Raw genomic sequence first — 26,085 nt, 5'->3', positions numbered from 1 at the left:
ATGTACAGTGTAATACAGCACTTGCTTCCACCCCTGGCCATGGGATAACAGCACATTTTTTTATGTGTGTATATATATATTTATTTGTATATTTTTATATAAACATATATAAATATATAAACAAACCAGCACAGCCTGCAGTTCTTCTCCAGGTTACTTGTAGAAAGAAGCAATCACCATGTTCCCATCTTCAACCTCCCAAAAGACTTTGCCCTATAGTCTAAATAGTATAATAGAAACTCCCCTCCTGACCAGCTCCGGTGCAGAGCAGTAGCCATGTTCACACTCTGCTGAAACTCCTTCTCCACCCCAGATCTCTTGCAGCCAGCACAGGGCTGGTCAGCACTCCCAGCCTGGTGTGGGCAGAGCCACCTGGCATCTCCCTCCAACTGCAGGAGGGGAATGTCTTTCTTCTCTTAAAAAGCCTTTTCCATTCTTGGAGAGACCAGACTCCTTCCCACAGTTTTATCACCCAAAATAACCTCTCTGCATCGTTTTGACTCAGAGACTGTGATGTATTTGAAAGCGCAGCTAAAGCAAAAAAACCCCGCAGTTGCTCTGCATCCCACCGCACCCTGTGTCGTTAAATACCAAGTGCCACCATCCCTGCATCCCACCGCACGCTGCGTCGTTAAATACCAAGCACCACCATAACGCCTTCCAGAGAGCACCACACAAAATACCCTGGCATTGCACCCCCCCGCAGACACACTCCCCTGAGCTTCTGTCAGCACCCAGGACATAAGCTATCACCCACAGACCTCTGAGCTCAGCCCAGAATAAGGACACCCTGTGCAAAGCCAGAGGTATGGTCCCCAGGCTCGCCAGGCCACCTGCCACGTCATGAGCAGCGCTGGGCAGCGTGGCATCCCGCCAGCTGACCTGTTAAAAACAACCAGCTTCAGGGCATGTGGGCTCTTATTTAGATCTGGAAAACAGCTACCTCGAAACTAAGCGCAGGTTGAGAACAAAGCTGCTGCAAGGCAGTTGTTGGAGGGTCGCTTAGTTCAGAAGCGCCATATCCAGCTGCTGTGGCCAGTTACCCTGGTGCCACAATGTGCTGCTGCTTGCTGGGAGGGAAGGGCAGGGCTATAGCAAACCAGGTGAAGTAACTGTCTCCACTGTAGAACAAAACCTCCTTTTGTAATCCTCCACGTCATAAAAACACAGCTTGTATTACCAAAATGCAAGGGTTTGGGTTTCATCTCTATCAGATTCTTACCAAGACTGAAGCCTAGTGAAAGCAATCAACCTCAGACCTGCTGCTGGCAAACAGCAGGCAGGAAGGCACTTATTAGTCAGACTACTGTTTCCTTATGCAAATACCAGGGTCTTCAGACTTTGCCATAGGGATTTTGTGGCAGTTTCAAGAGCAACCTGAGCTCTGCATGCTTGCTGCGAGCCTGCATCAGTAGCCGTCCAGCTTTCGGACTCATTTTCCAAAATGCTCAGCACCTGCAGTGTTCAGGGGATGTTCAGTGCAAGTCAGTCAGCTTTTCTGAGAATTAATATTCCTGTAATCGCTTTGTAGAGGTGCAGAGAGGCCATTCCTAGGGCAAGGGGAAAATCTTTGATACTCCATGGAGGATGCTACAGGTGTGCCAAGCATTAGCATCTCCCCGCATCTCTTTCCTGTCTCCCACCTGCCTAACACTCACCTTAAAAGACTGCACAAATGTCCAGAGTAAGATGCGGATAGTGTAACCCTGGCGAAGGAGCTTGATAAGTCTCGCTGCCCTGAAGAGCCGCAGGAAGCTGAGGTTGATGAAGTTGTCCTGCGGAAAGTAAAGGTTTTGTGTCCTTCAGAAATTAACGCGATTAGAAACCACAGCCCGCAAAAAAGAAATTAAAATTACCAGCTTCACGATCTAAGCAGCAAATCGGCCACCAGAAAACCTTCCAAAAGAAACATTCGTCAGTGCAGATCACTCCACATGCAGCAAGTATGAGAAAATCCCTCTCCACAAGAGCCCTCCCCTCTGCTACTGGGTCAATGACAGAAAAGGCCCTTTCACACTGTCCATGGAGGTTGTATTTTCTTTGAGTAAGGCAGATTTTCTCCCCCTAAAGCCTCAGGGAGAGGTAATGGTGCCGTACTATCATTTTGTAAAGAATGAGGTTGTTTTAAGTCTTGGTCAGCTTGCTTTCTACATTGAATTGAACTTTAGCCAAGACAGTTGCAAGGGATTGCGTATATAGCCTCTACCGTAACAAAGAAAGGCATTGTCCAGTGAAGATTAAAACATCCTTGAAAGAATGAGGATGTTTTCTAACCTGGAGGTTTTAAATGTTTATACATCATGTGACTGGACAGGCTCATCAAGGAGAAATGGCACCAGCAAGACTGTTTCGAAGATGGATCAATGGCAGAAAATCAACTGGGGAGGCTAACGTTCAGCAGCAGGAGGGTGCCTTAGGAACCTGCTGATTTTTTAAATTATTATTAAATGTGCCTTCACAGGTGAATCAAAGAACTGCTGGAGACAGATTCTGATTTCCATCTGTTTTATGATTCTCCCCACCCCACACCCCATTTTTTTCTTTCATCCAGGGAAAAGAGGTTTCTTGCCCCAATGAGCTAATCTAGAGAGGGTTCTTTCCAAAACAAAACATGCAAAAGCCAGATCCCTCTTGCCCTCCTATTTTAAGGAGATGAAAAATATCCCCCCTTTCCGTACTGATTCCAATTCACTTATTTGTGAATCTCTGTTCACAGCCACTTATTTGACTGAGTTAGCTAAAGAGAGAAAGCATCCCACTCTAAACTATCAAGCAGTGGAGTGGAAAATATAATCATAAGGAGCTCTTGTTGGTAAAGTTGAGCAAAACCAGTCTTTCCCTTGTATTATTGTTTTACCAGAAGACACCCAGTCATATTGAACTGACCCACGTTTCTTGCTCATTTGGCTACAGAGCTCATGCTGGATTTGGGGGGCTTGTTGGATCTATTCATTTCTTTAAATGCCAGCTCAGTTTTGGGGCCATTAGCATCACATTCCACCAATCCCATCAGAGAGTTCAAGAAATCAGTCTCAGGCATGCACTCGGTTTCTCTCATGTTAAAAACACAAGCAGCTCAGTTAGGCACAGACCATATATCAGACTCAATCCTCAAATAAAGAGAAAAGAGAAAAGCACAGGTATGTTCAATGAAAGAGCAGACAACACTGAGCTCATTCAAGTCAGCGACAGAAATCAGCTCTGGCAGGCAAAACACAAGCAAGGATTCCCCTGGGTTGTTCAAGGTCAGTAAAAATAGGTGCTAAAAATTCAATACTTGCCTCAGCATCAGTTTATTTTTCACATCACTTACGTTGCCTTCCCAAAACATGGGCTGAACTCACCTTAGCAGGTAAGGCCATATATACCTGGGGGCAGAGCTGGCATACGGCTGGATAACCGGGTGCCATCACTAACCTGGTCCTTAGTAACCTGCTCCACGGTGCTGGCTGCGGTACAGGCTGGTACACCTCCGCGGAACAGTCGCGGCAGGTTTCAGTGCAGGACAAAGGTTTAACCCAGAGCCCATCCTAACCAGAGTCTCCCCACCAGTGGGAACAGGACCAGACTTTACGTGTAATGCTCATGGCATTTGGGCATCAGGCTTGTGAATCTGATGAATTTTTACCTTTGGAGCAATGCTCAAGCCAGATCCTTCCCGTGCACAAGCTTAATGCTCCACCAAGAAGCACGTGCCCAGGCGGCATCTGCAGGATCCATCTCTGTGTATGGACCTGCCTTACCTCCCTCTTTCTCATGTTACTGCGGCTTAATGGCAAGAACGTTGCTTGGCTCAGACTTTGCCAGAATCTCATAATCGCTGCTGACATGATGCATAACATCTGCTGTGGTCTCAGCTGACTGGAAGGTCGTGCAGCACGGGCTACCCCTGTGCGACGTGCGTACAGACCAGTCTGTACACACACAATATGGAACAGGGGGCTCAGAACCGTGCAGTTACGTCCCTAACCCCCACTCCCTAGGATCTGGAGGGACAAACAGTACAGAACCTTTTTTTTTTTTCCCTTCCCCAGCCCCAAAAACCCTTCCTTTTTTAACTCATGCACTACCATTTCCTAAAGCGCAGCGAAAACCTCGGCTCCGCAAGGAATCACTCACAACCCAGGAAAATCCACCATCACCAACACTCGCAGACCGTTCGAAGGACTGTTCTCTGCGCTGTTCGTAGGGAGGCAAAATTACACACGCTCATGATGGATGGGAGGGCTCCGCGTGTGTAACCCTCAGCACATCACGTAGAAAACCCATCCTTCGACACCTCAACTGTCCAGGCAGGTATTAAATTGCATGCAGTTAAAGGGGAAACTCCACATTGCGATATTTCTTGTGGATAACAGCATTTTGCATCAATTCTCCTCCCACTTAGCCACCTCTGCAATGACATGGGTATGATCATTTTCTGGGTTATCAAGGTCTTTCTTGCCAGGATTTTCGTTTGCTTTTCTGTTGCACAGATGCTAAAGGCTGACCAGTGCTTGCAAGAGGCACCATAGCTCTATGATTTTATGATCCATCTCAGGACTAGTAAATTCTGTTTGAAAAACCTTTCCCTGTGGCCTGTCACTATTTTCCTAAAAGAGGGAGTGCTGGTACCAAAGGGACCCAGCAGCCTGCTAGGGTCTGGGTAGAGCCACAGCTTCCCATGGCAGGAGCAGGACCACAGCTCAGCCAAACGAGGCATCCCTGGAGCAAATTGCAAAGCAGCAAGGAAACAGGCACAACAGATATCATGGGGACAGAACTAGCCTTGATTGCTGTCCCACCCTGGGAAGCTTGCTCTTTTACCCTTTCTTAGGGTGTTTTCTGCACTGAAAAGTAGAAAAGAGATGAAGAGGCTGCACAGCCATTGCCTGGATCTGTTCCTCCAGCATCTTCAGCAGCAGACCACAGCACTCGTGCCCACTGTCCACAGGGGTGCAGAATGAGCTCCATTCTGCACGCCAGCTCAGGGGATTTACTGGCTTGGATTTTGAAACCTTCAGTGGGAATATGATGGGTTTATGCCATGGCTGGACATGCTTTGCAGGATTTAGTGGAGGAGGTTACATTATGCTGCCACAAAGAAATTGAGCTGCTCAACCCTGCTTCTTCCTGCAGCTGAGTTGCAGGACACAACCACCCCCCAGGCTTGAAACCTCAGATTTTTGTCCTCAAAATGAAGAGCTCAACCAAAGTTGCAAAGAGCTGTAGGAAGAGGAATCTGACCAAGCCAAGAATGGGATCACTCAGGAAACTTTGGCACTTCTCTTCATCTGGCATCAGCAAGAATCAACCCATTGTGCTAAGGAACGACTGTTGAGGGGGAATCGGGTGTGTTCTCATCCAAATGTCCAAGGCATTGCCAGTCCTGAAGAGTTCCTGAATCTTGCATAGGGTCTTTTCTTCTTCAGACACTTGGGGGAAACCCTGGCTGATTTTAAGTAGCTGAATATTTTTGCCGCACTTGTCTGCATCTGGGGGACTCTGCCCTTACATGTATGTCATATCACATCCTTTCATCCTGAGCCAGGAACACTGGAAAAAGGATTTTATGTGTGATGTCAGTATCTCTCCTCATTCCCTACTACCTTTTGGCTTTGGTGCTTCTGCTGTAGTCACTGTAGGCTCCCATCAGCAGCAGTAGAAGGAAGGTGGCAGCTCCCGAGGACAACTAGATGTTCCAAAGGTCTAACTTGGACGTCTTGGCTGCCGAGTGATGGCAGGAGCCTAGACCTGCACACGTAACCACAGACACTGCAATCCTAACAAATGGCAGGATGACCATTTAAATCTTTAACCTGCAACGTAGAGAGCTAAAATTTGGCCAAACAAAGACAAGTTGATTTTTTTCAGTATATTTTCACGTGCACAGCTGATGCCAGAGCACTTATCCATGCTGCTTGGGCCAGGGGTGCAGAAGGCAAAGTCTCCACTGACATCCTCACAGCTCCCACACATCTGTGACAGTTCCATCCACCGCCGCACACACAGAGGATTCCCCTCTCAGGTTGCACTAGGCAAACTTTTAACTTATAGACTGTCATGTTCTTCTTTGCTGCCTCCTAGCAGAAACCTCCCTCCTGTGACCCTCCATGAAGCACGCACGGAGCTTATTTGCAGGAAGCAAATGCCATGAGGGTGCCCTCCAATTTGTTTGACAGCAACTGTGCAACAGGAAGCCCAGGTGCTACCACAGGTCCAACACCTGTTGCCAGGTGACCAAGAAAGTATTTTTGATAGGCTTATGGTCTCACTGGTGCTATTAACCATAGCCAAGACAATTCAAAATGGAATAATATATATATATATTTAGACTCTATTTTCCTTTGTTCATCCTCTTTTGCTTAATTCATGATTTTCAAAGACAAAGGCCAACATTTCCAAAGGCATCTTTGGAATCAGGCACTAATTTCCCAGTGGGATCCGGTTCCCGGTACTTTTCAGCCTTCTTCATGACACAACTCATGCATTTTACTTTTGCATCCAGGGACGCTGTCAAATGCTTCTATATGCTCCTATCACAAAGAATTTTCAAGGTTGACTAAAAATCACTCTGTCCTGTGACTTCTCTTTTGATTTGAGGGAAGCACATCTGCAATTGTTTCAACCATATTTTTTTTTTTTGCCTTACAATATAGTGTAAATTGTGGGCTTAAAATACCTGTAAGGCAGTCCTTTTAAATGCACCGCTTCCCTTTGCAGAAAGCTCAATGTGTCTCATCATAACAGAAAACCTGAATTTTGAAAAACTGAATTTGGTACCACCACTTACAAAATGAAGGATTTCCCAGCCAGCCAATCTTCGCTACTCCAGGTCATTCAGAAGCATCCTTCCCCTCCTATTCTCATGCCAATTTCCACCAAAATAAAGCAAATGTCAGTCTCCCCTTTATCATCGTTCAGGTGTAACAAACAGCGGAGAACAGGCTATTGGTAACTGCATTTGCCTCACGTCACCAATTAGCCAAGGGAAGAAGATGCAGAACAGAAGCCAGTTTTGAGGCACGCTGCAGTGAGGCTTTTTCACCAGTGCAATCGGAAATCTCATCAAAACGAATTAAATTAAAGAAAAACGAGAGAAAATAAAAGCAGAGAATTTAAATAATTGTTTAAATTCAATGAAACCAACCGTGTCCTATATGTGATGTTTTCATGGATGGATATTTGCAAGTTTATTTACAAATTTATTTTTTTGAGCAGCAGGTGCACAACATACAGACGGAGACATGGTTTTCGCATTGTATGTTGATTGGATGGCGTGATTCAGCAGGTAGATAAGGAAAATAAAGAACAAAACAGGAAACAAAAGAGAAAATGAGTAATCAGGACAAGCAAAAAAGGAAACTCTGAAAATTTCACTGGAAAAAAACTGTTGGGCTTTTGGGGGTGTTAATTTATGGTAATTATATAAATAAAAAATGCTTCAAACCAAAAGAGATTCTGAGATCCTAAAGGTAACACAGACAGTGCAATAGTTATTTGCATTTCATTTTGTAATGCAAATTGGGAGACAATTCACAAACACTTCTCAGTATGCTTTTTATATTTCCAGGCATAGCAATAGATGTCAGTTTGCCGTACACCCATCCGGCCTCCTGAGACCAGCCGTGTCCGCAAGGACACCTTCTCCTTAATGCCACCTATTTTACCTCAATTACTGAGAGGGTAAAAAAACTGACATATGTGGTTTTGCCTAAGGAAATAAAAAAATATATATATATTCCACTGCATTCACAAAGTAAATTACATATGACACGACTAGAAAATTAAAATAAAGCAATTAACCAACACATTTCTTTTCCTTTTATCTTTACTTTTTAGGGGGTTAAAAGTACCGATGCAGCAAGGCTGGTGGAAGCAGAGTCTCTCAAGATGAGATCACCCAGGTGAGCAGGTGTATTTACCTTGGAGAACACTTATAGCTGGAAATTATAGTCATGGAGAAAGGCGGTGCTCCTGCAACTGGTTGTGAGCCTGACCTCAAAGTCATGCCCGGGAAGCATCCCCTCTCCACAGGGACCTTCCCGGGTGGTTGGTACAGGGAGGGAATGCAGACTGGCAGTCGAGGTCATGGTGTGGCTCTGACCTGGGCTTCTCAGCCCAAGCAACCCTCCCATGTGACCAGGTAAATACAGGGCTGAACGCCCAGGGAAAGGCTAACAGGGAAGGCCACCCACCTACCCCCACAGCTGCCCACCAGCCGAGGAAAGGCTGAGGAAGGCAAACCGGAGAAGAGGGCATCCCCTGCTGGGGACACAGCTCTGAGTGGTGATGAGTAAAGACCTGTTCTCCTCTTTGGTTATTCTCAGCTCCATAACAAGGTGCAGAGAGCTGCTCCACTGCAGGTTTTGCACTGAGCCAGCAAGCTGAAGTGGGGTTCAGCATGAGCTATGGCATCTTGGGCAGAGTGGATGTTCATACATGTAGATGTGGCACTTAGGGATGTGGCTTAGTGGTGGACTTAGCAGCCTTAGATTTACAGCTGGACTTGATCTTAAAGGTCTTTTCCAGCCTAAATTGTTCTATGATTCATCCCAAGCCTTAGTTACTACTTTACCCTACCTGGAAACACAAAGGGCAAAAAAGTTGGGCAGAAGCAGTGGGATTAAAGACTCAAAGCCATACATCTGACCTGTGCGCTGCAAATGAAGCGCTCACCAGTCCACACCTTGGTCCTTGCTGCTTGCAAACAGCATGCTCACCATCACTGATCTGGATTTTCAGCCCTTTTCTACATTTTTTTTTAACATTTCTAAATACCAGAAATATTTAAGTGACTTAGGTGCAGTATGTTCTATATTACAAAGATGGTTTAAAGTGTAACTCTTCCAGGATATACATGCATTGTACCACTTTCCAGGCAGCAAAATGGTCCTGGTGTTTCCCAGGCAGCTTTGGGACCCCTTGGGTTTCCTCTAATGTGCTGTGGCTCAGAATAACATGTGCTGCAACCTATCATGGAGCCAACAAAGCAGGACTGGAGCAGAGTGCTGGATCCTTCTGCTCATTTTCCACCCTCTGTGCCACAGACTGTTCTGAGGACTGGAAGAGGAGGAAGGCTTGTAGTGGTGGTGGAGACCTTTATACAAGACTGCCTCCACCACATATCACTGGATGAAGCAGAATGAACTGCTCCATGAAAGGCATCCTGAAAGCTGCCATTATTTGCTGCCATTCACTTTTCTGTTATAACTGATCTTTGGGGCACCGCCGCAAACTCCTGCTCGTGTAATTAAGCAGTGATTCTGAGACCCGTGCATCATCATCAAACTGAGTTCCTAACACCCCTTCAGCAAGTTGCGTGTGATGCCTTTGAGCTCCCAGCTCATTGTCCCCACCTGAGGCTGGGAGGTGGATGTGTGCGGCTTAAGGAGGCGCAGATGGTGGCTACTACAGCCGCTGGGTGCGGAGGAGCATGCTGCTGCAGGTGGGGCGGGCTGGAGGGAGATCAGAGAGGAGCCATATGAAAGGAGTTCTGAAAGTCAAGTCTAGCAAAAAGTGGGGAGAGGCAGCCTCTGGGCACTCCCTGTCTGCAGGGGAAAGCTGGTGGGAAGGAGGCATGACGGCTACACCAAAATCCTGCAGGAGGGGAAGATTTAGAGAGAGCAGAGCTTGAATGGGTGTGTAGACTGAGACAGAGGACCAAGAAGTCAGGGGCTGGAGTGGTGCTGTGGGATATATAGCTTTTATATTAAAGACATATTTGTGAGCAGCTTTGTACTGAATAAACGCCTAGGGAAAGGTATTGGACTACATTAGAAAGTCCTCTCTAAGGTTTGACTTAATAGATCTAGTTTCTCATAAACCAAAAGCCTCTCCCCATTGCCACCTGGGAGGACAATGGGAAGGTGTATTGGTGCTTGGGAGCTTGGCCCTACTGTAGTTTATAGGTTTTAGAGGTATTTCACACTACTTTTCAAAGGCATCCCCAAATTGCTGCTATCTTTGATGCTGGAAACCAGAGAAATTACTGCAGAGTGGGAGGGTGACGCCATCACCCCCAGCACCCACGAGGTTATCGCTCCGGTGCCTGCCAACTCGCACAAGGGTGTCTGGGAGAACATCTACTCTCCAGCCCAAGGACCAGAAGAAGGAAGGGGGACCTCTCCCCACACACAAACCCTCCTACCCCCGATGGCTGGCCAGCAGTGTCGAGGGACAGCTGCTGTTTCCAATGAGCTGGGGACATGCATGTACAGCCCCGACTGCGCTGTGACTTGGTTGTTAATGCAGTGATGTAGCACAGCCCAACCCGATGGCTCTGTAGGCAATGCCCCAGGTGCCAGCCACGCTCCCCGAGGCTGGCCCACCCCCGTGGGAGCTGGAGGGAGAGGCAATGGGCTGTTAACCAAGCAAGGACCGCTACCTGCCCAGCAGGGACCGGGCAACACTGATGGCTGCTCTCTACCTGCAAAATAGCTGTACAAAGAAGGGGTTTAATAAGAAGCATGTGAGCTTGGGGTTGTGAAGGAGACACCTTCTTGAAGAGAAGATACCAATCTCTGTGAGACCACAGGCTCCCTTACCACGTGCAAGGTGGCTGTGCTGCTTCCTCCCAGTGACAGTGGTCAGAAGAGGGGTGGAAGAGGAGCATAGGACTCTGCCTGTGGCTGACTTGCAAAATTTTTCACTAATTTTCAAACCAAGACAAGAGTTCGGGTACCTGAGTCTGGCAAGAAAGAGTGTCCCACAACAGAGGGAGTGGAGGCAAGCAGCCAGTGCCTGCCCACAGTGCAATAAATCTCCTAAACACCTGGAGAAGCGTTAGTTAGACCTTCTGTTTGGTCCGAGTAACTTTACCCTGGCTGTAAGCTGTGCATTGGAAACAAAAGGTAATCCAAAGTCTATGAGATAGGATTCACCAACAGTTAAATCAACACAGTTTGTGTGGGGAGCAAAACTTTGAGGGTTTGTCTGCTTTTTTTTACTAAGGAGATCAGGTAATGATGTATTTTGTTAGAAACAGTAATATAGTCTTCACCATCAGCTGAATGTCCTGTAAAGAAGTCTGGGGAGCATAGTTCTTAGCACACACAAAACAGATCTATAAACAAATCCCAGGGACTGAGAAAAAAAAATATGGTAAAGTTCAAATTCATCACATACAGATACAGCATTATCAGCTAAAACATGCATTGGGAGAGGAGAGGAGCAATTTATAAATTGGATAATATCAGGTTGTCAAGGCTTGCATCAGACATTTATGCCCTTATGGAAAAATCCTCTAGAATTTAATGGCAAGTTTGTACACTTGTGTAATGTACAGGACTTCTTAGCAGGGAGACAGCAGCCATTGTAGGGCTGGCCAACAAATCCTATGGTAAAGTTGCTTGCTTGTTTTAATAATCACCCCAGAAAGCTTTTGTGCACTTAACAAAAAATGCACTGTGTTACCCTAATCCAGACTATGCAGGCTGAGGAGTTTCTGGCTGTTTCTACCTTCCCATCACCTCTCCACTTCTCACTCCTCTCATCGCCTTCACTCTGCCCCGTGACCATGGTTGGGCAGGAGCCCCAAGGGACAGAGGTGTGTGTGTGCCCTGTAAAGCACCTCACACCACAGACCAGCAATCTTCAACAGATTCCTTTTGATCTTTTCCCTCTATTAAATTCAACAGGATTTTTCCATTAATAGGCAAAACCGGCTCAGGGTTCGAGTCGCTGGAGGAATGAGGAGACACTGCTTCCTGGCAGGGTCACCAGCACTGTTGTTCTCATCAGAGCTTTTTGCACCAGAGTCTTTGGGGCAGACAGCTGTGCTCATCTCTGTGGAAAGAGTAGAGCTAATGGGAACAGGTTGCCAGGTCACCCGAGGACTTCATCACATGATGAGTCCTGGAGGCAGCTTTAGGGAACGAGGCTGGTAGGGAGAAGGTGCAATATCCTGACAGGGTACAGCTTTGTTTGTAAATGAAGAGAATCGATCAAACTGTACTTACCGCAATCTCTGTTACTAAAATATCAGTAATACTTCCCAACACTGTTACAAAATCAAAGACATTCCAGGCATCTCGGAAATAATTCTGCCAAATGAAAACACAAGGGGGATAGAGAGATCCAGGGGTTATTTTCTTTTTGCAACACAGGGGGGTTTTTGTTTGCTTGTTTTTAAACGCGTGTCATGAAATACAAGCATTTCATGTAGAGAGGAAACAGTTGAAAGTAAGCGAGGAAGGCACATACCAGCACACCAAAGGCAATGATCTTCAGCACACATTCCATTGAAAACATGGATGTAAAGACAATATTCAGGCATTTCAACATTTCTTCATATGCTTCTGGAGCATCATAGAACTAAATCAGGATGGAAGAAACGCTGTTACTGGAAGATCATTTACAGAATAAAACCTTCCCAGCTGACCTGCTGACTGCAAGGCTCCTGCTCATTTTAGTGGGTTTACAACCCAGTTATTTGTGCCACTCCAGCAGCACACTGTTGCCTACACGCTATCCTAATGGGGCAGCAAACATCACCCCAGGACTCGGGGACTGTTGCTGGTGTACATCTCCCTGTAAGCACAACATGGGCCAAGAGGGAAAAAGGTCATTTACAAAAACAGAGGACAAGTGCAGAACTGTGTTTCCTTCCAGCAGACCCTGAGAATATGGTGACCCCTTGACTATGAAGATAGTCTAAATTAGGCAAAGGATGGGAGGGGAGATCACCCACCATATCATCCACCACTACCTGCACCTGTTCCTCTTAAGCCCTGTGAATTACATCCCAGAAAGCTCAATGCTACTGCATGTTCGAGTAGTTTCCCTGGCGTGGCTGGATTTTGAGCATCCCCAAGAAGTGTCCCTGCTTCACAGCACGAAGCCCAGGTTGAGCTGGGAGCTCAGGACCTGCAGAGCCCAGTTCCCATCCCACTGGCCACATGCTGAAAGGGGTACGAGCCAGACCAGCACTGTGCAGGGAAATCCCATTCTCAGTATCTCATCACAACTAAACCACCTCGCTTTGGGGACTGAAGGAACCCCACAAGGCATCTAAAAACGACATCAAGCAAACGAGAAGTGGTGGTTGCTCCTGCCGATCCGCGCCCCCCCCCCCCCCCCCCCCCAGCTCTCAGGTCAAGAGTACAAAGCAAACTCCAGTATTCACTGGCCCAAAATTGCAAACATTCAGTAACAACCCACTAACCTTCATCATTAGGACAATGGTATTGAGTGCAATCATGACCATGATAAAATACTCAAAGGGAGGGGACACCACAAATTTCCACATCTTGTACTGAAAAGATTGCTTGTTCTGAGGCATGTAGCGGGTCAGTGGCTTGGCACTTATGGCGAAGTCTATGCAGGCCCTCTACAAAACAAAAATGGGATGAAAAGAATACAAAAAAAAAGGGCTGGCAGTCTCTATCAGTCAGGATATTGTTGGGAGAGTGAGCAGAGCATTTAGTGGAGGATGGTATTTCTAAGTGTTTCTCACACACCCTGCGAGTAGTGACTACTCTAAAATGCAGTGCAGGGTCCCCAAATTGTGCTTACTGCTGGACACTTGCTGAAATGTTAAACCCCACAGCACCCCTACGGCCCCCTCCAATCCTAAGAGACAGCCTTCCATCCCAGTCCAGCTCCCAGTAGGTCCCGATCCCATCCCACTTGGGAAAGGGAGTTTTAAATCCACAGGCTCACTTCAGCAAACACTGCTAATTCCCTCCTGATACGTAATTGTAGAAACTGGAGGACTGGTAAAGATGTTATCTGTGTTTTAAAAAAAGTATCATGAAACTCAGGTATGTTCTCACACATAGCAAAACCTGTACAGCTAATAACATTTCATAGAATGTGAATGGAACTCAACTAATAAATTATCCAACAAATATTGCTGGGTGAACTCCCAAAGACTCCCTTAGTTGGCTGTTTCTGTCCACATTATTATGGGTATAAAACTGCGTTAAATATTGGTTTCTACCCACAAGAAGTTTTGATTCTGGAACATTTTCTCATCTTGGATTTAGATAAGAATTCAATCTTAAATTACTGCACAAACACTTTCTGCTCAGTTGAAAAATAATGTGGGTAAAGCATCTCTAAACATTCTGCTTTATTTTGGACTTTTTGTTCATATAGACAAACAATGCACTAATTAATAACTGGTTAAAAAGTCATCTCTTTTCATGAAAAATTAGGATCCAGTTTCAAAATAAATGAAAAGAGATGGTTCTTCGCACGACAGGTCATTGAGGCTGTGGGACCCCGGATGAAGGATGTTGCAGATGCTAAAAATCTGCATGGGTTCAGGTGGAAACTGGTTACATCCATGGAAGAAAGATACACAGACACCCCTAACTAAAGAAAAATCACATCCAACTTGGGAGACTCCTGAGCTGAAAATGATGGTATTGGCTAGGGCATTAAAGAAAAGCCTTATACTTGCTAGCTCTGGTCCTACACTCTTCCCATGGCATGTCAGGAGGACATCATCTCAGCCAGGCACAAAACCAGCCTGGTGAGAGGAGCTTTCCTTTGGTGAGCTGTAGCTGTTGCAGTTCAGTTTGATATCTGATGCCTGGCCTCTAAAAGGCCAAAGATTTGTCTCCTTTCACACCTACATGCTTGAGCTGACATGCAAGCCAATCTTCACTTGGAAGCGGAGGTGTGGTCCATGGGGACTTGTGACAGTGCTTACTAATGTGAAGCATTGAGGGGCTCTGCCTGGTTTTGGTTTTATGCACAAGCTGAAAAAGTCTGTAATTTTTTTGGTTTCTACACCACACACCCTCAGGTAACAACTGCTCCAAAGCCCCCCACGGCATGGGAAGGATGAGGAGTGGGCTTCCACCGGTATCGAGGTGCTCTGAGCCCCCAGGTGCTAACTCTGGATTCAGAAGACGTGGGTACCTCGTTTTTCTCGAGGCTGCACTCTGACATCACTTTATCTCCTTGCTCTTGGAAGGTGATGATGATTAACGCCACAAAGATGTTCACAAAGAAAAAAGGGAAGACAACAAAATACACCACGTAAAAGATCGACATTTCCATTCGGTAGCCAGGGCTGGGACCCTGTTCCTCGTAGGTAGCATCCACTGAGTGCTTCAGCACGCTGCAATCAAGCGCAAAGAGAGAAGAAAAGTCAATGAAATCAGTGTGAAGCACCGATGACACCCTGACAGTCACTCACTGGCCTTCACTTGTGTGGAGGGTTTTCCACATATGCTCAGGTCAAACTCGCTCCCATCTTTATGGCTGGGAAGAAGTTTTCCTTGAGGATATTTTTAGATAAACCCTTTCAGCTTTCACCATTCTGCAGAATGATGGAGATTTGCTACATACAGATCCACTGATCCCCCGGCCAAGGAGAGAGGATACAGTTAGATCTGGCTTCTCTTCTTTGGTCAACAGGGATGAAGTAAAGGGTGGGAAAAGAAAGGGACTGATGATCTCCAAGTAGGGGAACACAGTGAGGGACTGGAAAAGGAAGACTGATGCTGTATGTTTTACTCTTTATTTTATGAAACAGTTGAACGTGAAGAACAGGGAAGACCCTGCCATGGAGAAACCCTGACCATGAATTGTACTCCACGTGTCCCAGCAGAAAAGTGTGCCAAAATAAAGTCATATGCTGAACAGTAAATATAATTTTGGGACTGCCATACCCAGCATACTTTCAGCATAGGTCACAATACTTTTCCCCCTAATTTTCTTACATTACCATTATCAATTTTACACCTGAGAAAGGTGTGCAAGTCCAAAAGCCTGGAGCAAGCAAGCAACTAAGTACTGCAAACTGCCTAAGCATCCCTGTGCAAGCTCAGAGGAACGTCAAAAAAACCCGCAGAGCGAGCCCTGCCTGCTGATTCACCCAATAATCACACAAGGAAAAGCAAAAGCTTAGCTGATAAAAGACTATCCTTATTTCACAGGTTGCCTGCTGTTTATGCGTCCCTCAGAGCTGTGGAAACTGCCATTACCTCCATGGTCACTGACCCTGCCAAGTCCCATGTACTCACGTTGGCCACCCTTCGCCTGTGGAGACAGTGAAGAGCGTGAGCAGAGCCCAGAGCACGTTGTCATAGTGGAACTCGTATTTTTTCCATTCCCTGGGCTGTGCCTCCACCTCATTTTTTTCATAATCGAGGTACTGACCCCTAGGAAAAACAGAGATTCAAACCAAATGAGAAAATTAAACCAAATCAGCCATTTCATATGACTCACTGAGGAGCATCGAGGAGCCCCAGTAGCAGAGTCCGACTGTGCTGTGTATTAAAGGCAAATGAAAAGACAGCCCCTAGGTTTGTAACAGAAGTTAAAGTCCATTTTGTGAGCCATTTTGAGCCGCAGGAACTGGACCTGAGATCTAGAAACGAAAGAAATTGTAATCAGGGTATTCATTCATTAGGCAAAGCCAGCAATTAACGGCAAGCTGGCCCCCAGATTGTTTGACCCCACAAAATACAGGGCTGCTGGATGGAGAGAAGTCTCTGGCTCCTACTTCAGGTTGGATCTAACTTCTAAATGGGTCCTGCTTTGAGGGGCCAAGGGACCTGGCACCTGGAGAGTTCCCCTCCAACATACCCTTTTCTGTAATTTCACCTTCCTTTCTGTAACACATCTGCTTGATTGCAAGGGAGAACTGCAGCAACAGCCCCTGCGGCTGCTGTGTGCGTGGGGTCCCACGGGGGGGCATGCCCTGCGCCTGCAAGGCAGCAGGAGGCGGGTGAGGTGGGCAGCCCTGGGCAGTGCTGAGGAGGTGCTTTGGGTGCCGAGAGAAAAGCCAAGTGAGAAAGATGCATGTTGTGGTGAGTAATACACCTCGACAGGCTGCCGGGAAGGACAAAGCATGACAGGGCTCTTAAGATCTTCAGATACTGTCCCCTTTTCTAGCTAATTAGGAGCTATTTAACTGCCTACCAACTCACTTCTGATTATTTATTCATTATGTTTTTCTAATTCATATAAGCCCTAAGAATCAAGGCAGCAGGTAGAAAGAGAAGTCACACCATCCCTTCAAAAAACCTTTACCTTAAAATCACACCTAGCCCTCCCTGGGAAATGCGGCTGCTCCCCTGCATCGTTAAGTGTTAAGTGTTCGGGTAAGCATTTGCTAGATCAGAGCCAGGAACAACGCAGGTATTAAAACAACAAAAGGGAAAATTCACCTCTAGGGTAACTATGCTGAAACACGGCTCTTACTTACAGGAGACTCATCAAGCTCAGCAGGTTTGGGATGCAGCTGATGCAGGTTTGACTGATGCAGCTTTGGGAGAGTTGGGGAGCTGCTGCTGGAGGAAAGCCAGGCTCCCCCTGCCACAGCCCCTGCCACAGCCCCTGCCCCTGGACGTACCTGCAGTCCTTCTCCAGCTCCTTTGATTCATCGGTGCAGTAGAAGAACCTGCCTTTGAAGAGCTGCACCGCAATGACAGCAAAAATGAACATGAAGAGCATGTAAACTATGAGGATATTGAGGACGTTCTTCAGGGAATTCACCACACAGTCAAAGACAGCCTGGGGATGGAGGAGAACAAGGCTAAGGGGTTGAAAGAAAAGTGCATCTAACATCTTGGCATCTAGCATCTAAATACACTCGGGAGCAATTACCCAACCTACAACCCATAGGTGGTCTCATCGACTTGCACACCAAGGGTTTGACCAAGAGTCATGCTCCAACCGTGAGAATTAACTCCGGCTTTCTACATCTCCTGCTTTCTCAGTGAGTTTGGCTGTGCCACTGAATTTTCTGGTGCTGCTCATACAATTTATAAAGACAATCACAGCTTGCTGAGATGAATATTAGTCCTGAGCAAATATTTCCATGGCCAATTATGAAATGAAAAAATTACTCACGTTTAATTAACTCCCAGTCGATAAGTAAAAACTCATCAAATATATTATTCATTGACTGTTATTTGAACTGTTTGAATAATCAGGAAAATACACCAGATACAAAACAACAAAATGCTTCAAATAATACTTTTCTAATGAACTTTCTATAAAGATTAAGTCTGACTAATTCAGTCAGCATATGTGACTCTCTAACAAAGACCTTCTCAAATACATTTATTATTTGGTTATTTGTCACTGATTCATTGCTACAAGTAATTTGCAGTTTAATTTTAGTCTGAGAAGTTTGTCATAATAATAGAAATTGAGCAGTCTTACTGCCCAAGCATGGGATTTGTACAATACTGTTCCTGTTTCTCTGAATGGAAGTGAATAATTCAGAAAATTACACTCCTAATGCAACCCAGAAATCCTGAATTAAAACACTGGAAATATCTCTAATCACCCTACCAATTTTGCTGATTGTTGCACACAAGACCACATCCAGGAGAAAAAATTGAGATAATTTTGAAGACTTTTAGTTGTGGAATCATAGAATCATTCAGGTTGGAAAAGACCTTTAAGACCATCGGATCCAACAGTTAACCCAGGACTGCCCATCCTACCACTAAACCATGTCCCTCAGCATCGCATCTAGGTGTCTTTTAAACACTTCCAGGGACGGTGACTCCACCATGTCCCTGGGAAGCCTGTTCCAGTGCTTGACAACCCTTTCAGTGAAGAATTTTTTCCCTAATATTCAACCTAAACCTCCTCTGGTGCAACTTGAGGCCGTTTCCCCTTGTCCTGTTGCTTGCTACTTGGGAGAAGAGACCGACCCCCCCTGTTTACAGCCCCTGTCAGGGAGCTGTATAGAGCAATAAGGTCCCCCCCAAGCCTCCTTTTCTCCAGCCTAAACACCCCCAGTTCCCTCAGCTGCTCCCCATAACACTTGTGCCCCAGCCTCTTCCCCATTGCCCGGCTCCAGACACGCTCCAGCATCGCTACATCCCTCTTGTAGCGAGGGGCCCCATACTGAACACAGTCCAGTCCACAGATCACATGAATATGACTTCTGCTTCACACAAAAATTTCTGAATACGTCTTCAGAAGTGGTAAAATTACTCCCTAAAATGGCCTGAAAATAAGGAAGACATTCACTTAAAAAGCGTGCTCAGCATCCTGCTGCAGGACTGAGCTACTGTTGGCTGGTTTATGACCCAATAGCTGCACATTCCAAATTTCTAAACAAAGAAAGACCCTTTTCTACATTGTTCAACATAACTGTTCCTTCCTTTCTGAGGTGAATTTAGTAGGCATAGAAGTGCATAAAAACAAAAATATTTAAGCGTGGATTGGGGGCAAGAACAAAAGCAAATCTATATAACAGCTGACCCTGACCTTTACATGCCACTGTGTGAAAATGGGAATTATCAGACAGTTTCACCATTGCAAAAGCACGCATCACTTTTTCGCCCCATCTCTCACAGAAAAAGAGCCTGCAAGCAGTGATGACACATGAAGACATGCTACAGTAGGTATTCAGGAGTTCCCAAAACTCAGAAATGATGAAATTTTTTACTCCTTCCATTCTCTGCTTCCGGGAGCTGGCTGTATCTCAAAGCGTTTGTGAAACGGTGCTGAATAACTAACCACAGGCCATTAGGTGCATTTTACTTCCTAACTTAGTATTCTAGAGATGAAAGGGTACTGCTATCAAGCCCCACACTACATATTCTTTAACAGAAGAGATGAACAGATTAAAAGTCCTCATGCAAAAATGACATTTCTCTCTGGGCTGACTGTGGAAAATCTTGCAATACTCACGTGAAGTTCTCTAGGGAAAATCAAACATTCCAAAACCTATTTTCTCCTATATAATTTCAAAGAGCGTCACATTTACAAACTGTAATTTAATTTACTTGCATTTTTTTCTTCTCTTTTTTTAGAAGTTTGATTTTAATGTGGATTCATAGTAATTCATAATATTGCACACAATATTTGCAAAAGAAATAAGTGTTTCACATTTGCTAAACATCTGCACAGCTATTTTTATAAATCTGGCAAAGAGATCAATTGCAACAAAAGAAAAGGAACAGAAATAACTTGGATGAAGCTTAGTCAATCAGCATCCACTGAGATCAGTTGCAAAACTCCAGAGAAAGAAAGATTTGTGGTTATGCTCTAACCTTTAGTTTTGGCAGCCGTTTAATGGTCTTCAGCGGTCTTAGGACTCGCAGAACTCGCAGCGACTTGATTGTGTTGATGTCCTTGCCTTTGGTTCCTCTGCAAGTGATAAAAGGCACAAGAACAACAGAGCGAATAGTTTGGTCTGTAGGTCACCAGCTAGAATATCTATAGGTACCCAGGGTGGTTTTGGCTGTGGAATCGTTTTGGGGTTGTTATTTTTTACAGGGTTTGGGTGTCATCCTCACCACAGATGCAGACACTAGTGAGGACCGCGGATGAATGCCCACTTGAGACATGTTCATCACCACACAGGAGGAAGGCTGTGTCCTTGCAGCGTTCAGTCACACATGCTCTCCAGCCTTCACTCGCTTCACAGATACTCACTGGGCATCACCCAGGGACTGGTGACCTTCCTGCCCCGAATCCCCACCCAGGCAACGGTCCAAGCCAGGGAGCAGCACGCCTTGGCTGCAGCCACCAGGAGAGGAGGCTTAGCATGTTCACCCCAGCCCCAGGCAGGAGAAGTGAGAAAGTCACACTTGGCTCGCCTTACCGCGAGGCACCTAGGTGAGACAGGAGGGTGTTTCTCTGTGTGCTTCTTGCACTTCTCTGGCAGGGATGTTGTGTCTAGACAAGCAGATAGTAACCAGAGGGAACTGAAGCCTTCATGGTGAGGGACAGAGCTCTCCTGGGGACCAGAGCCACTCCATGCCTGTACCCTCATCCTTGAGTCTCTCTTGGAAGACATGCTACCAAACCCATGCAGGAACATGTAATATGACGGCATATTACATGCCTGGAACAGTGCTAGGGCAACCTCCCACTTACGCATGCAGGTGCTGTAAGTCACATTTTGGTTTTAGTTTTTGTTAAAACTGAGTGCAAGACTTGAGATGGTTCCTCTTGTTACCATTAAGAGGTTTTTATGGGAAGGACAAGGGTCCTTTCCTCGTGCACTTCCAAAACAAACAAAAAAGACACAGTTACATCTTCCTCCAACCCAACAGCAAAACAATGACATTCTCTTTCATTTCATATGAAGTGAAAAATGGGATGAAAATCTTTAACGGAGTTTTATTCATTACTATAGGTTTGAGTCTGAGACCATATTGAAGTAACACAGGTGTGAATGAGTAACATGTTGAACAGATGCTGATATACCTATTCTATGCTCCTCCAGTTTGCTAAATATTTCTCTTCTCCAATAGGAAAGCAATAGAAATGCTAGTAACCCAAGAGGTATGTGCAGGCAGGGGGCTGCAAATCTCCCCCCACCCTGCTAGCAGCCAGCCCCACACACTATGCTAAGGGGTAAGCACCAAGAGCGGAAGAAACCACCCAGTTTCATGGCTGGCTGACCTTGCTCAGCCCTGGAAGGCATCTTTTTACAATCTATCCACTTCTCAAAGACTAATAACTCAGTACGAATGCCGTACTACTCAATACTAACACCGGACTGGAATCTGCAACCTAGAAATACACATTCCTGTCTCATCCTCCAACTACCAGTCACTGCAGTTGTCCTGAAATGCAATAAGCAGTGAGACACAAGGAATTTTTGGAGGGCCGTGGGTTGTGTCATCTTATGACTTACACGTTGAACGCAAGTTGCCTTTGCACATGTTTAATAGAAATGGAGGAGGGTGGGAACAGGATGGAAATTTACCTGTCCTCTCCCTTTCAGGGCTGCTTTAGGGCCATTTAAATCAGTCACAGATGGATCCCGACCGGTGGCTGTAAATCCAGGTGATTGAGCTAATGCTCACAGAGTTACAGCACCGATTTAATGCCACAAAGTAACTATTATATATTTAAAAGAAATCATTTTTTGATTCTCATTAAAGACCTTTTAATCTGGCTGAGATGAAGCAGACACTGTCAGCGTAGCTTTTACTGGCTTTCTCTTCAGGTTTTAGCACAACTGAAGATCTGGCCCATATCTGCCTTCACATACTTGCTTTCAAATCACCAGCTCCCAGGCAAGTACCGAGCCTGCCACAGCCACCACAGCCATCTCCTGGTCACCACAGCCATCTCCTGGTCACCACAGCCTCCAGCTGAGCCAGCCAAGCTGGAGCTGCCCTGCTCCCCAGGCAGCTTTGTCTGACCCTTAGCAATGCCCTGGCTGCAAAACTCTTTGTTCAGCCTCTTGAGGAGGACAGTCAGTGGCAGGAGGGAGGTAGAAGGGGCAGTAGGTTGCTGGAAAGGAGGTACCACCTGGCTTGGCCAGCAAACCTGTCCCCATGGCTGATGGTCACCCAGCACAAGCCCATCACCTTGGCTGCCTCTGCTGCTCCCTCTGCCCCCTCCCCACTAAAGGCCAAGCAAATGGCTGGGGTTGATCCTTGTTGCCCAGCTCTTTGGGGTTTAGCTGGATGAAGAAGCCAGGGCAAAGAGGCAGGAGCTGAGGAAGGTAGGGGCGAGAGAAGAGTGAAGGTGAGAGTGTTAAGGGGCATGTGGTTGGAGCAGTAGGAGAAAGAAAGAGGCGGGATACCTTGGCCCAGAACTATTCAATTTTGATGATCTGTGTCCACATTTCTGGTTTGCAGACTAACACACACAGCCTGGTTTAGCAGCACAGACACTGGCAGGTAGCAACTGAACTAATAAACCTCAGCAGCCCTCACACCTGGGTTCAAGCAGAACCACAGGATATTTCTGCATAGTGTCTTCCAGTACTCCTGCTTCCAGGAGACCTAAACACCTACTCACCACGCTGCCATGCATTTGCACTAAATCACAACTGCACTAACAAGCCCCCCTGGAAGGGAACTTAAAGACAAAGAACGAAGACACTTTTTGGCACCGAAGGACCTAGCTCAGGTCCGGCTCCAAGCCTGAAGCAACAACCTCTGTGGACTTAATATTCCTAGGAAGATTAAACAGACCTAGTGGGGACTAGTGAATACGTGGGGTAGAGCAAATCCTTCCTCCTGGGTCTATGAGAGAAGCAGCTGGTTCTCCCTCGCACGGGGAGGCGTGCGGATGACTGTGCTGAGAGCTTGGAGGTGAAGGGCAGACAGCTCCAATCTTACAACATTCCTTCTGCCTGAACGAAGGACGCTAAGAAGGGTTGATTTTATTTTCTTTTCCTTTCAGGCACCTAAGCAAATAAAGAGCATGAGCCAATTAAATGTTAATGGGATTTATGATCTAAGTCATATAGAGAATCCTGAAAAAGCATACTGATTTCTTGTCACAGTAAGGTTCCTGCTAGAGTGATGCAAATTGCATTTTAATTAAATGGATCTTCTGCAACTATCTCAGCCTTTCAAATAAAATCTTAAGGGTTTTTTCCAGTGCTTTTAAGAACCCCTCTGCCAAGAGTGGTTTTTACACCACTCTAACACAAATCCAGATGCCCCACAAAATAAAAGGTCCAGATGGAACTAGGATTCAGTCAGAAGTTGTATACTAGTACACATTTGACCAGAACATTCCTCATAACAAAAATAAATTGTTATGGAAGGACAAGATCTTAGGTGACTGCAGAATAACAACTACAAAATTCAGGAGAGCAAGCAGGATACAGGCAGACAGTGAAAAGAAGCCCATGGACTTTGAAAAAAAAAAAAAAAAAGAACACTGCCAAGAAAAAAATCGCATTAGGTCAATTCTGGTTGCATTAGTCCAGTCCTGTTTTTTTCTGGGGCGGTTTGCTGCTCATTTATTTAAAACATTAACAATATTTAAAAAGAGCTTTGCATGGCCCTTTTCGCTTTAATAAATAAACGATCCTTTAAAAAATTAATAGTTCTTTAAAATGGAAGCTTCTTGTTTCTGTTGCTCCTGCCGACAGCTCTGATTTCATGTAACATGGGCCTCTTAGAGACAGGTCATCAAATATTGAGTGTAAGGCGGAGTCGCTGCCTCCTGTCATCACCTGAAATCCCCAGGGTGGCAAGTGAATTCCTCCACGCAGAGTAAAGGAGGTCACAGAACTCTGCCCAAGCACAAAGTCACCCTCTCCCAGGGACTAAACAATCTGGTTTCCTAGATAGAAGCAAGAAACAAGTACCCGGTTTCCCGGACCACACCAAACACTGTTCTGTGCATCCTTTTCAGCACCTGCCTGGGTTACCTGCTGCACAGGAGCCCACCCAGGCTCGGGACTGTGGCGTGAGACCCTGCAGCTCTGCCTCCCCCGCTGTCCCCGAAGTGGAGTTGCATGGACAACAAAACTGCCACCTCCTTGCAGGTGCTTAAATACTTTTTCTACCTCCTTTACAAATCGCCCCTGCCAACCTCACAAAAAGCTCTCTATACTCTGTTTTCATGCCAAAGACTTTTCCCCAGTGTCAGAGGTGGACAGCCTGAATCCCAGCTGGGTCTTGCTGCCCAGGCTGCAGGAAATTAGTCCTGATGCTTCCAGCACTGCTAACATAGTTTAGAGGTGCAATCCTCTGAATAAAACAGCTTCTTTAAACCAAGTTATGAGGATTTTCATGGATTACTATTCACACACTAACAATATACCCACCAAGTCATCCCCTCAAATCTTTTCAGTACAAATATATCTGCTTATCGTGGTTTCTGACTCTAGTCAAGACTCTCTGGTCTACTTAGCTTTCTAGTCTGCTTCTGTCCTCTGCTTAAAGAAAACTGGGATGAATGAGGATTGTTAAGGGAAAATACATTTCACTGAATAATGAGTAATAAAGGGACAAAGGAGTCGATGCAATGGGTGTAACATGGTTTGTTTCCACAGTGGCGAGTGTGTGCACACATGTGTGACAGGCATAACGGTGCAGCAAGAGACAGGAATAACATATTACCCCATGAAACTCCTAGAGAGAGATTCCAGCAAGAGGAAGACAAAGAAAGAGCAGAGTCAATGACAAACAGAAACATAAGGCTATACAGTGCACCCCGTGCACACGGATATGTGCTGGCAGATACTCCCAATCCCTGTCCCACACCCACCAACTCAATGTTCGTAAAAACAAGCAAGGAAGCAACAAACCGGCTCTGCAGCACATACCCACACCCCCCCCCATGGCGCATCAGCCCCTCAGCTGACAGGGCAAACACACCTTCATCCCTCCAGTACTTTGGGAGGCAATAACCTGGACTGTTTGGCAACTGCTGTTTGGTCTTTCAAAGAGCAGTGTGAAATTACGTGCACCTCCAGCGCCTTTCTGTTGTTTAAAATGCAAAAAGGCAATCTCTGCGCTGCTATTCATCAGCTGTTTCTATTAAGCAAGTACTTTTTACACCTGGGGCTGATAAATGTTGATAAATTTGCTAGTTTGCTTTAAGCTCCTCTCCTATTTCCCTAAAGACCAAAACATGTCTGTATGTTTGTGGCGTGTTTATCTCTAGCAAAAGAAAGGAATTTCTCTTTGACATACATTGCTAAATGGAAGGCATTATTTTATCATCATCATCATCAATGTTATTAATATTTGTAGCATCTCACTGGGGGCCATGTTTTACATTTTGTTTTATTTTTTTGAACTACAGTCAAGCACAAAATAGCTTCTAAAGAGCTACAGGCAGAAAGTAGGCTGATAGCTAGTTTGAGAGGCTGAGATGGATTTTGTGAACCTTGCAGCAACAGCTGATAACACGTTGTACGCCTAAACAAATATAGGCTGCTGCAGTATTCCAAATAGAAGACTTTCAGGGGGCTCTGATTTTCCAAGGTTTTCAGTGACATGTCTGTTCAGCAAGAAGTTGATTCACATCATCTTCACTGGACACCAATGAGGTCAAGAACATGCATGAATTAAATCACACCCACTGAGTGGCAATTGTGTATTCTTGCAAACAGTAACCAGTAACAGCTACATTAAATACATTTTTACAGTGACACTGATGATGAGTGACAGGACTGTAGTGTTTGCTAGAAAAATCCCACTAACTAAACAACAAAGATTAGAGAGTTTATTCTCCAAGAGCTTGCTTTCAGGATTATCCAGGTTCAGCAGGCTGGGTGCGTCTGTCTGGCTTACCCAAACAAGGCAGCTGAGCTAGGGACATGACTATCTACCCAATTTTCATCTCAGCGGTCTGAGACTTGTTAGTATTCATAACTGGACTAGTGGGAACAGAGAGCAAATCATCTCCTCCCAACGACTGGATTGCCAGCTCTCAGATTAGACCAGAGATACCGCAAGTATTCTC

At 45.7% G+C, this 26,085-nt stretch overlaps 1 protein-coding gene across 1 annotated transcript in view; it reads right to left on the bottom strand.

The window, feature by feature from the left end:
• Nucleotides 1–26,085, bottom strand: part of CACNA1B (calcium voltage-gated channel subunit alpha1 B) — a 297,443-nt gene that overhangs the window by 39,409 nt on the left and 231,949 nt on the right. Inside the window, 9 exon segments of the mRNA XM_055720862.1 lie at nucleotides 1,659–1,775; nucleotides 11,940–12,023; nucleotides 12,184–12,294; nucleotides 13,145–13,309; nucleotides 14,851–15,052; nucleotides 15,960–16,097; nucleotides 17,294–17,454; nucleotides 19,959–20,055; nucleotides 24,735–24,746. Coding sequence (XP_055576837.1) covers nucleotides 1,659–1,775; nucleotides 11,940–12,023; nucleotides 12,184–12,294; nucleotides 13,145–13,309; nucleotides 14,851–15,052; nucleotides 15,960–16,097; nucleotides 17,294–17,454; nucleotides 19,959–20,055; nucleotides 24,735–24,746 — 1,087 coding nt within the window.

This window comes from Falco cherrug, chromosome 9, assembly GCF_023634085.1.
Source record: "Falco cherrug isolate bFalChe1 chromosome 9, bFalChe1.pri, whole genome shotgun sequence".
Lineage (NCBI taxonomy): Eukaryota > Metazoa > Chordata > Aves > Falconiformes > Falconidae > Falco > Falco cherrug.
The sequence above is the reverse complement of the archived record's forward strand: the minus strand, read 5'-3'. Positions and strand labels throughout refer to the sequence as shown.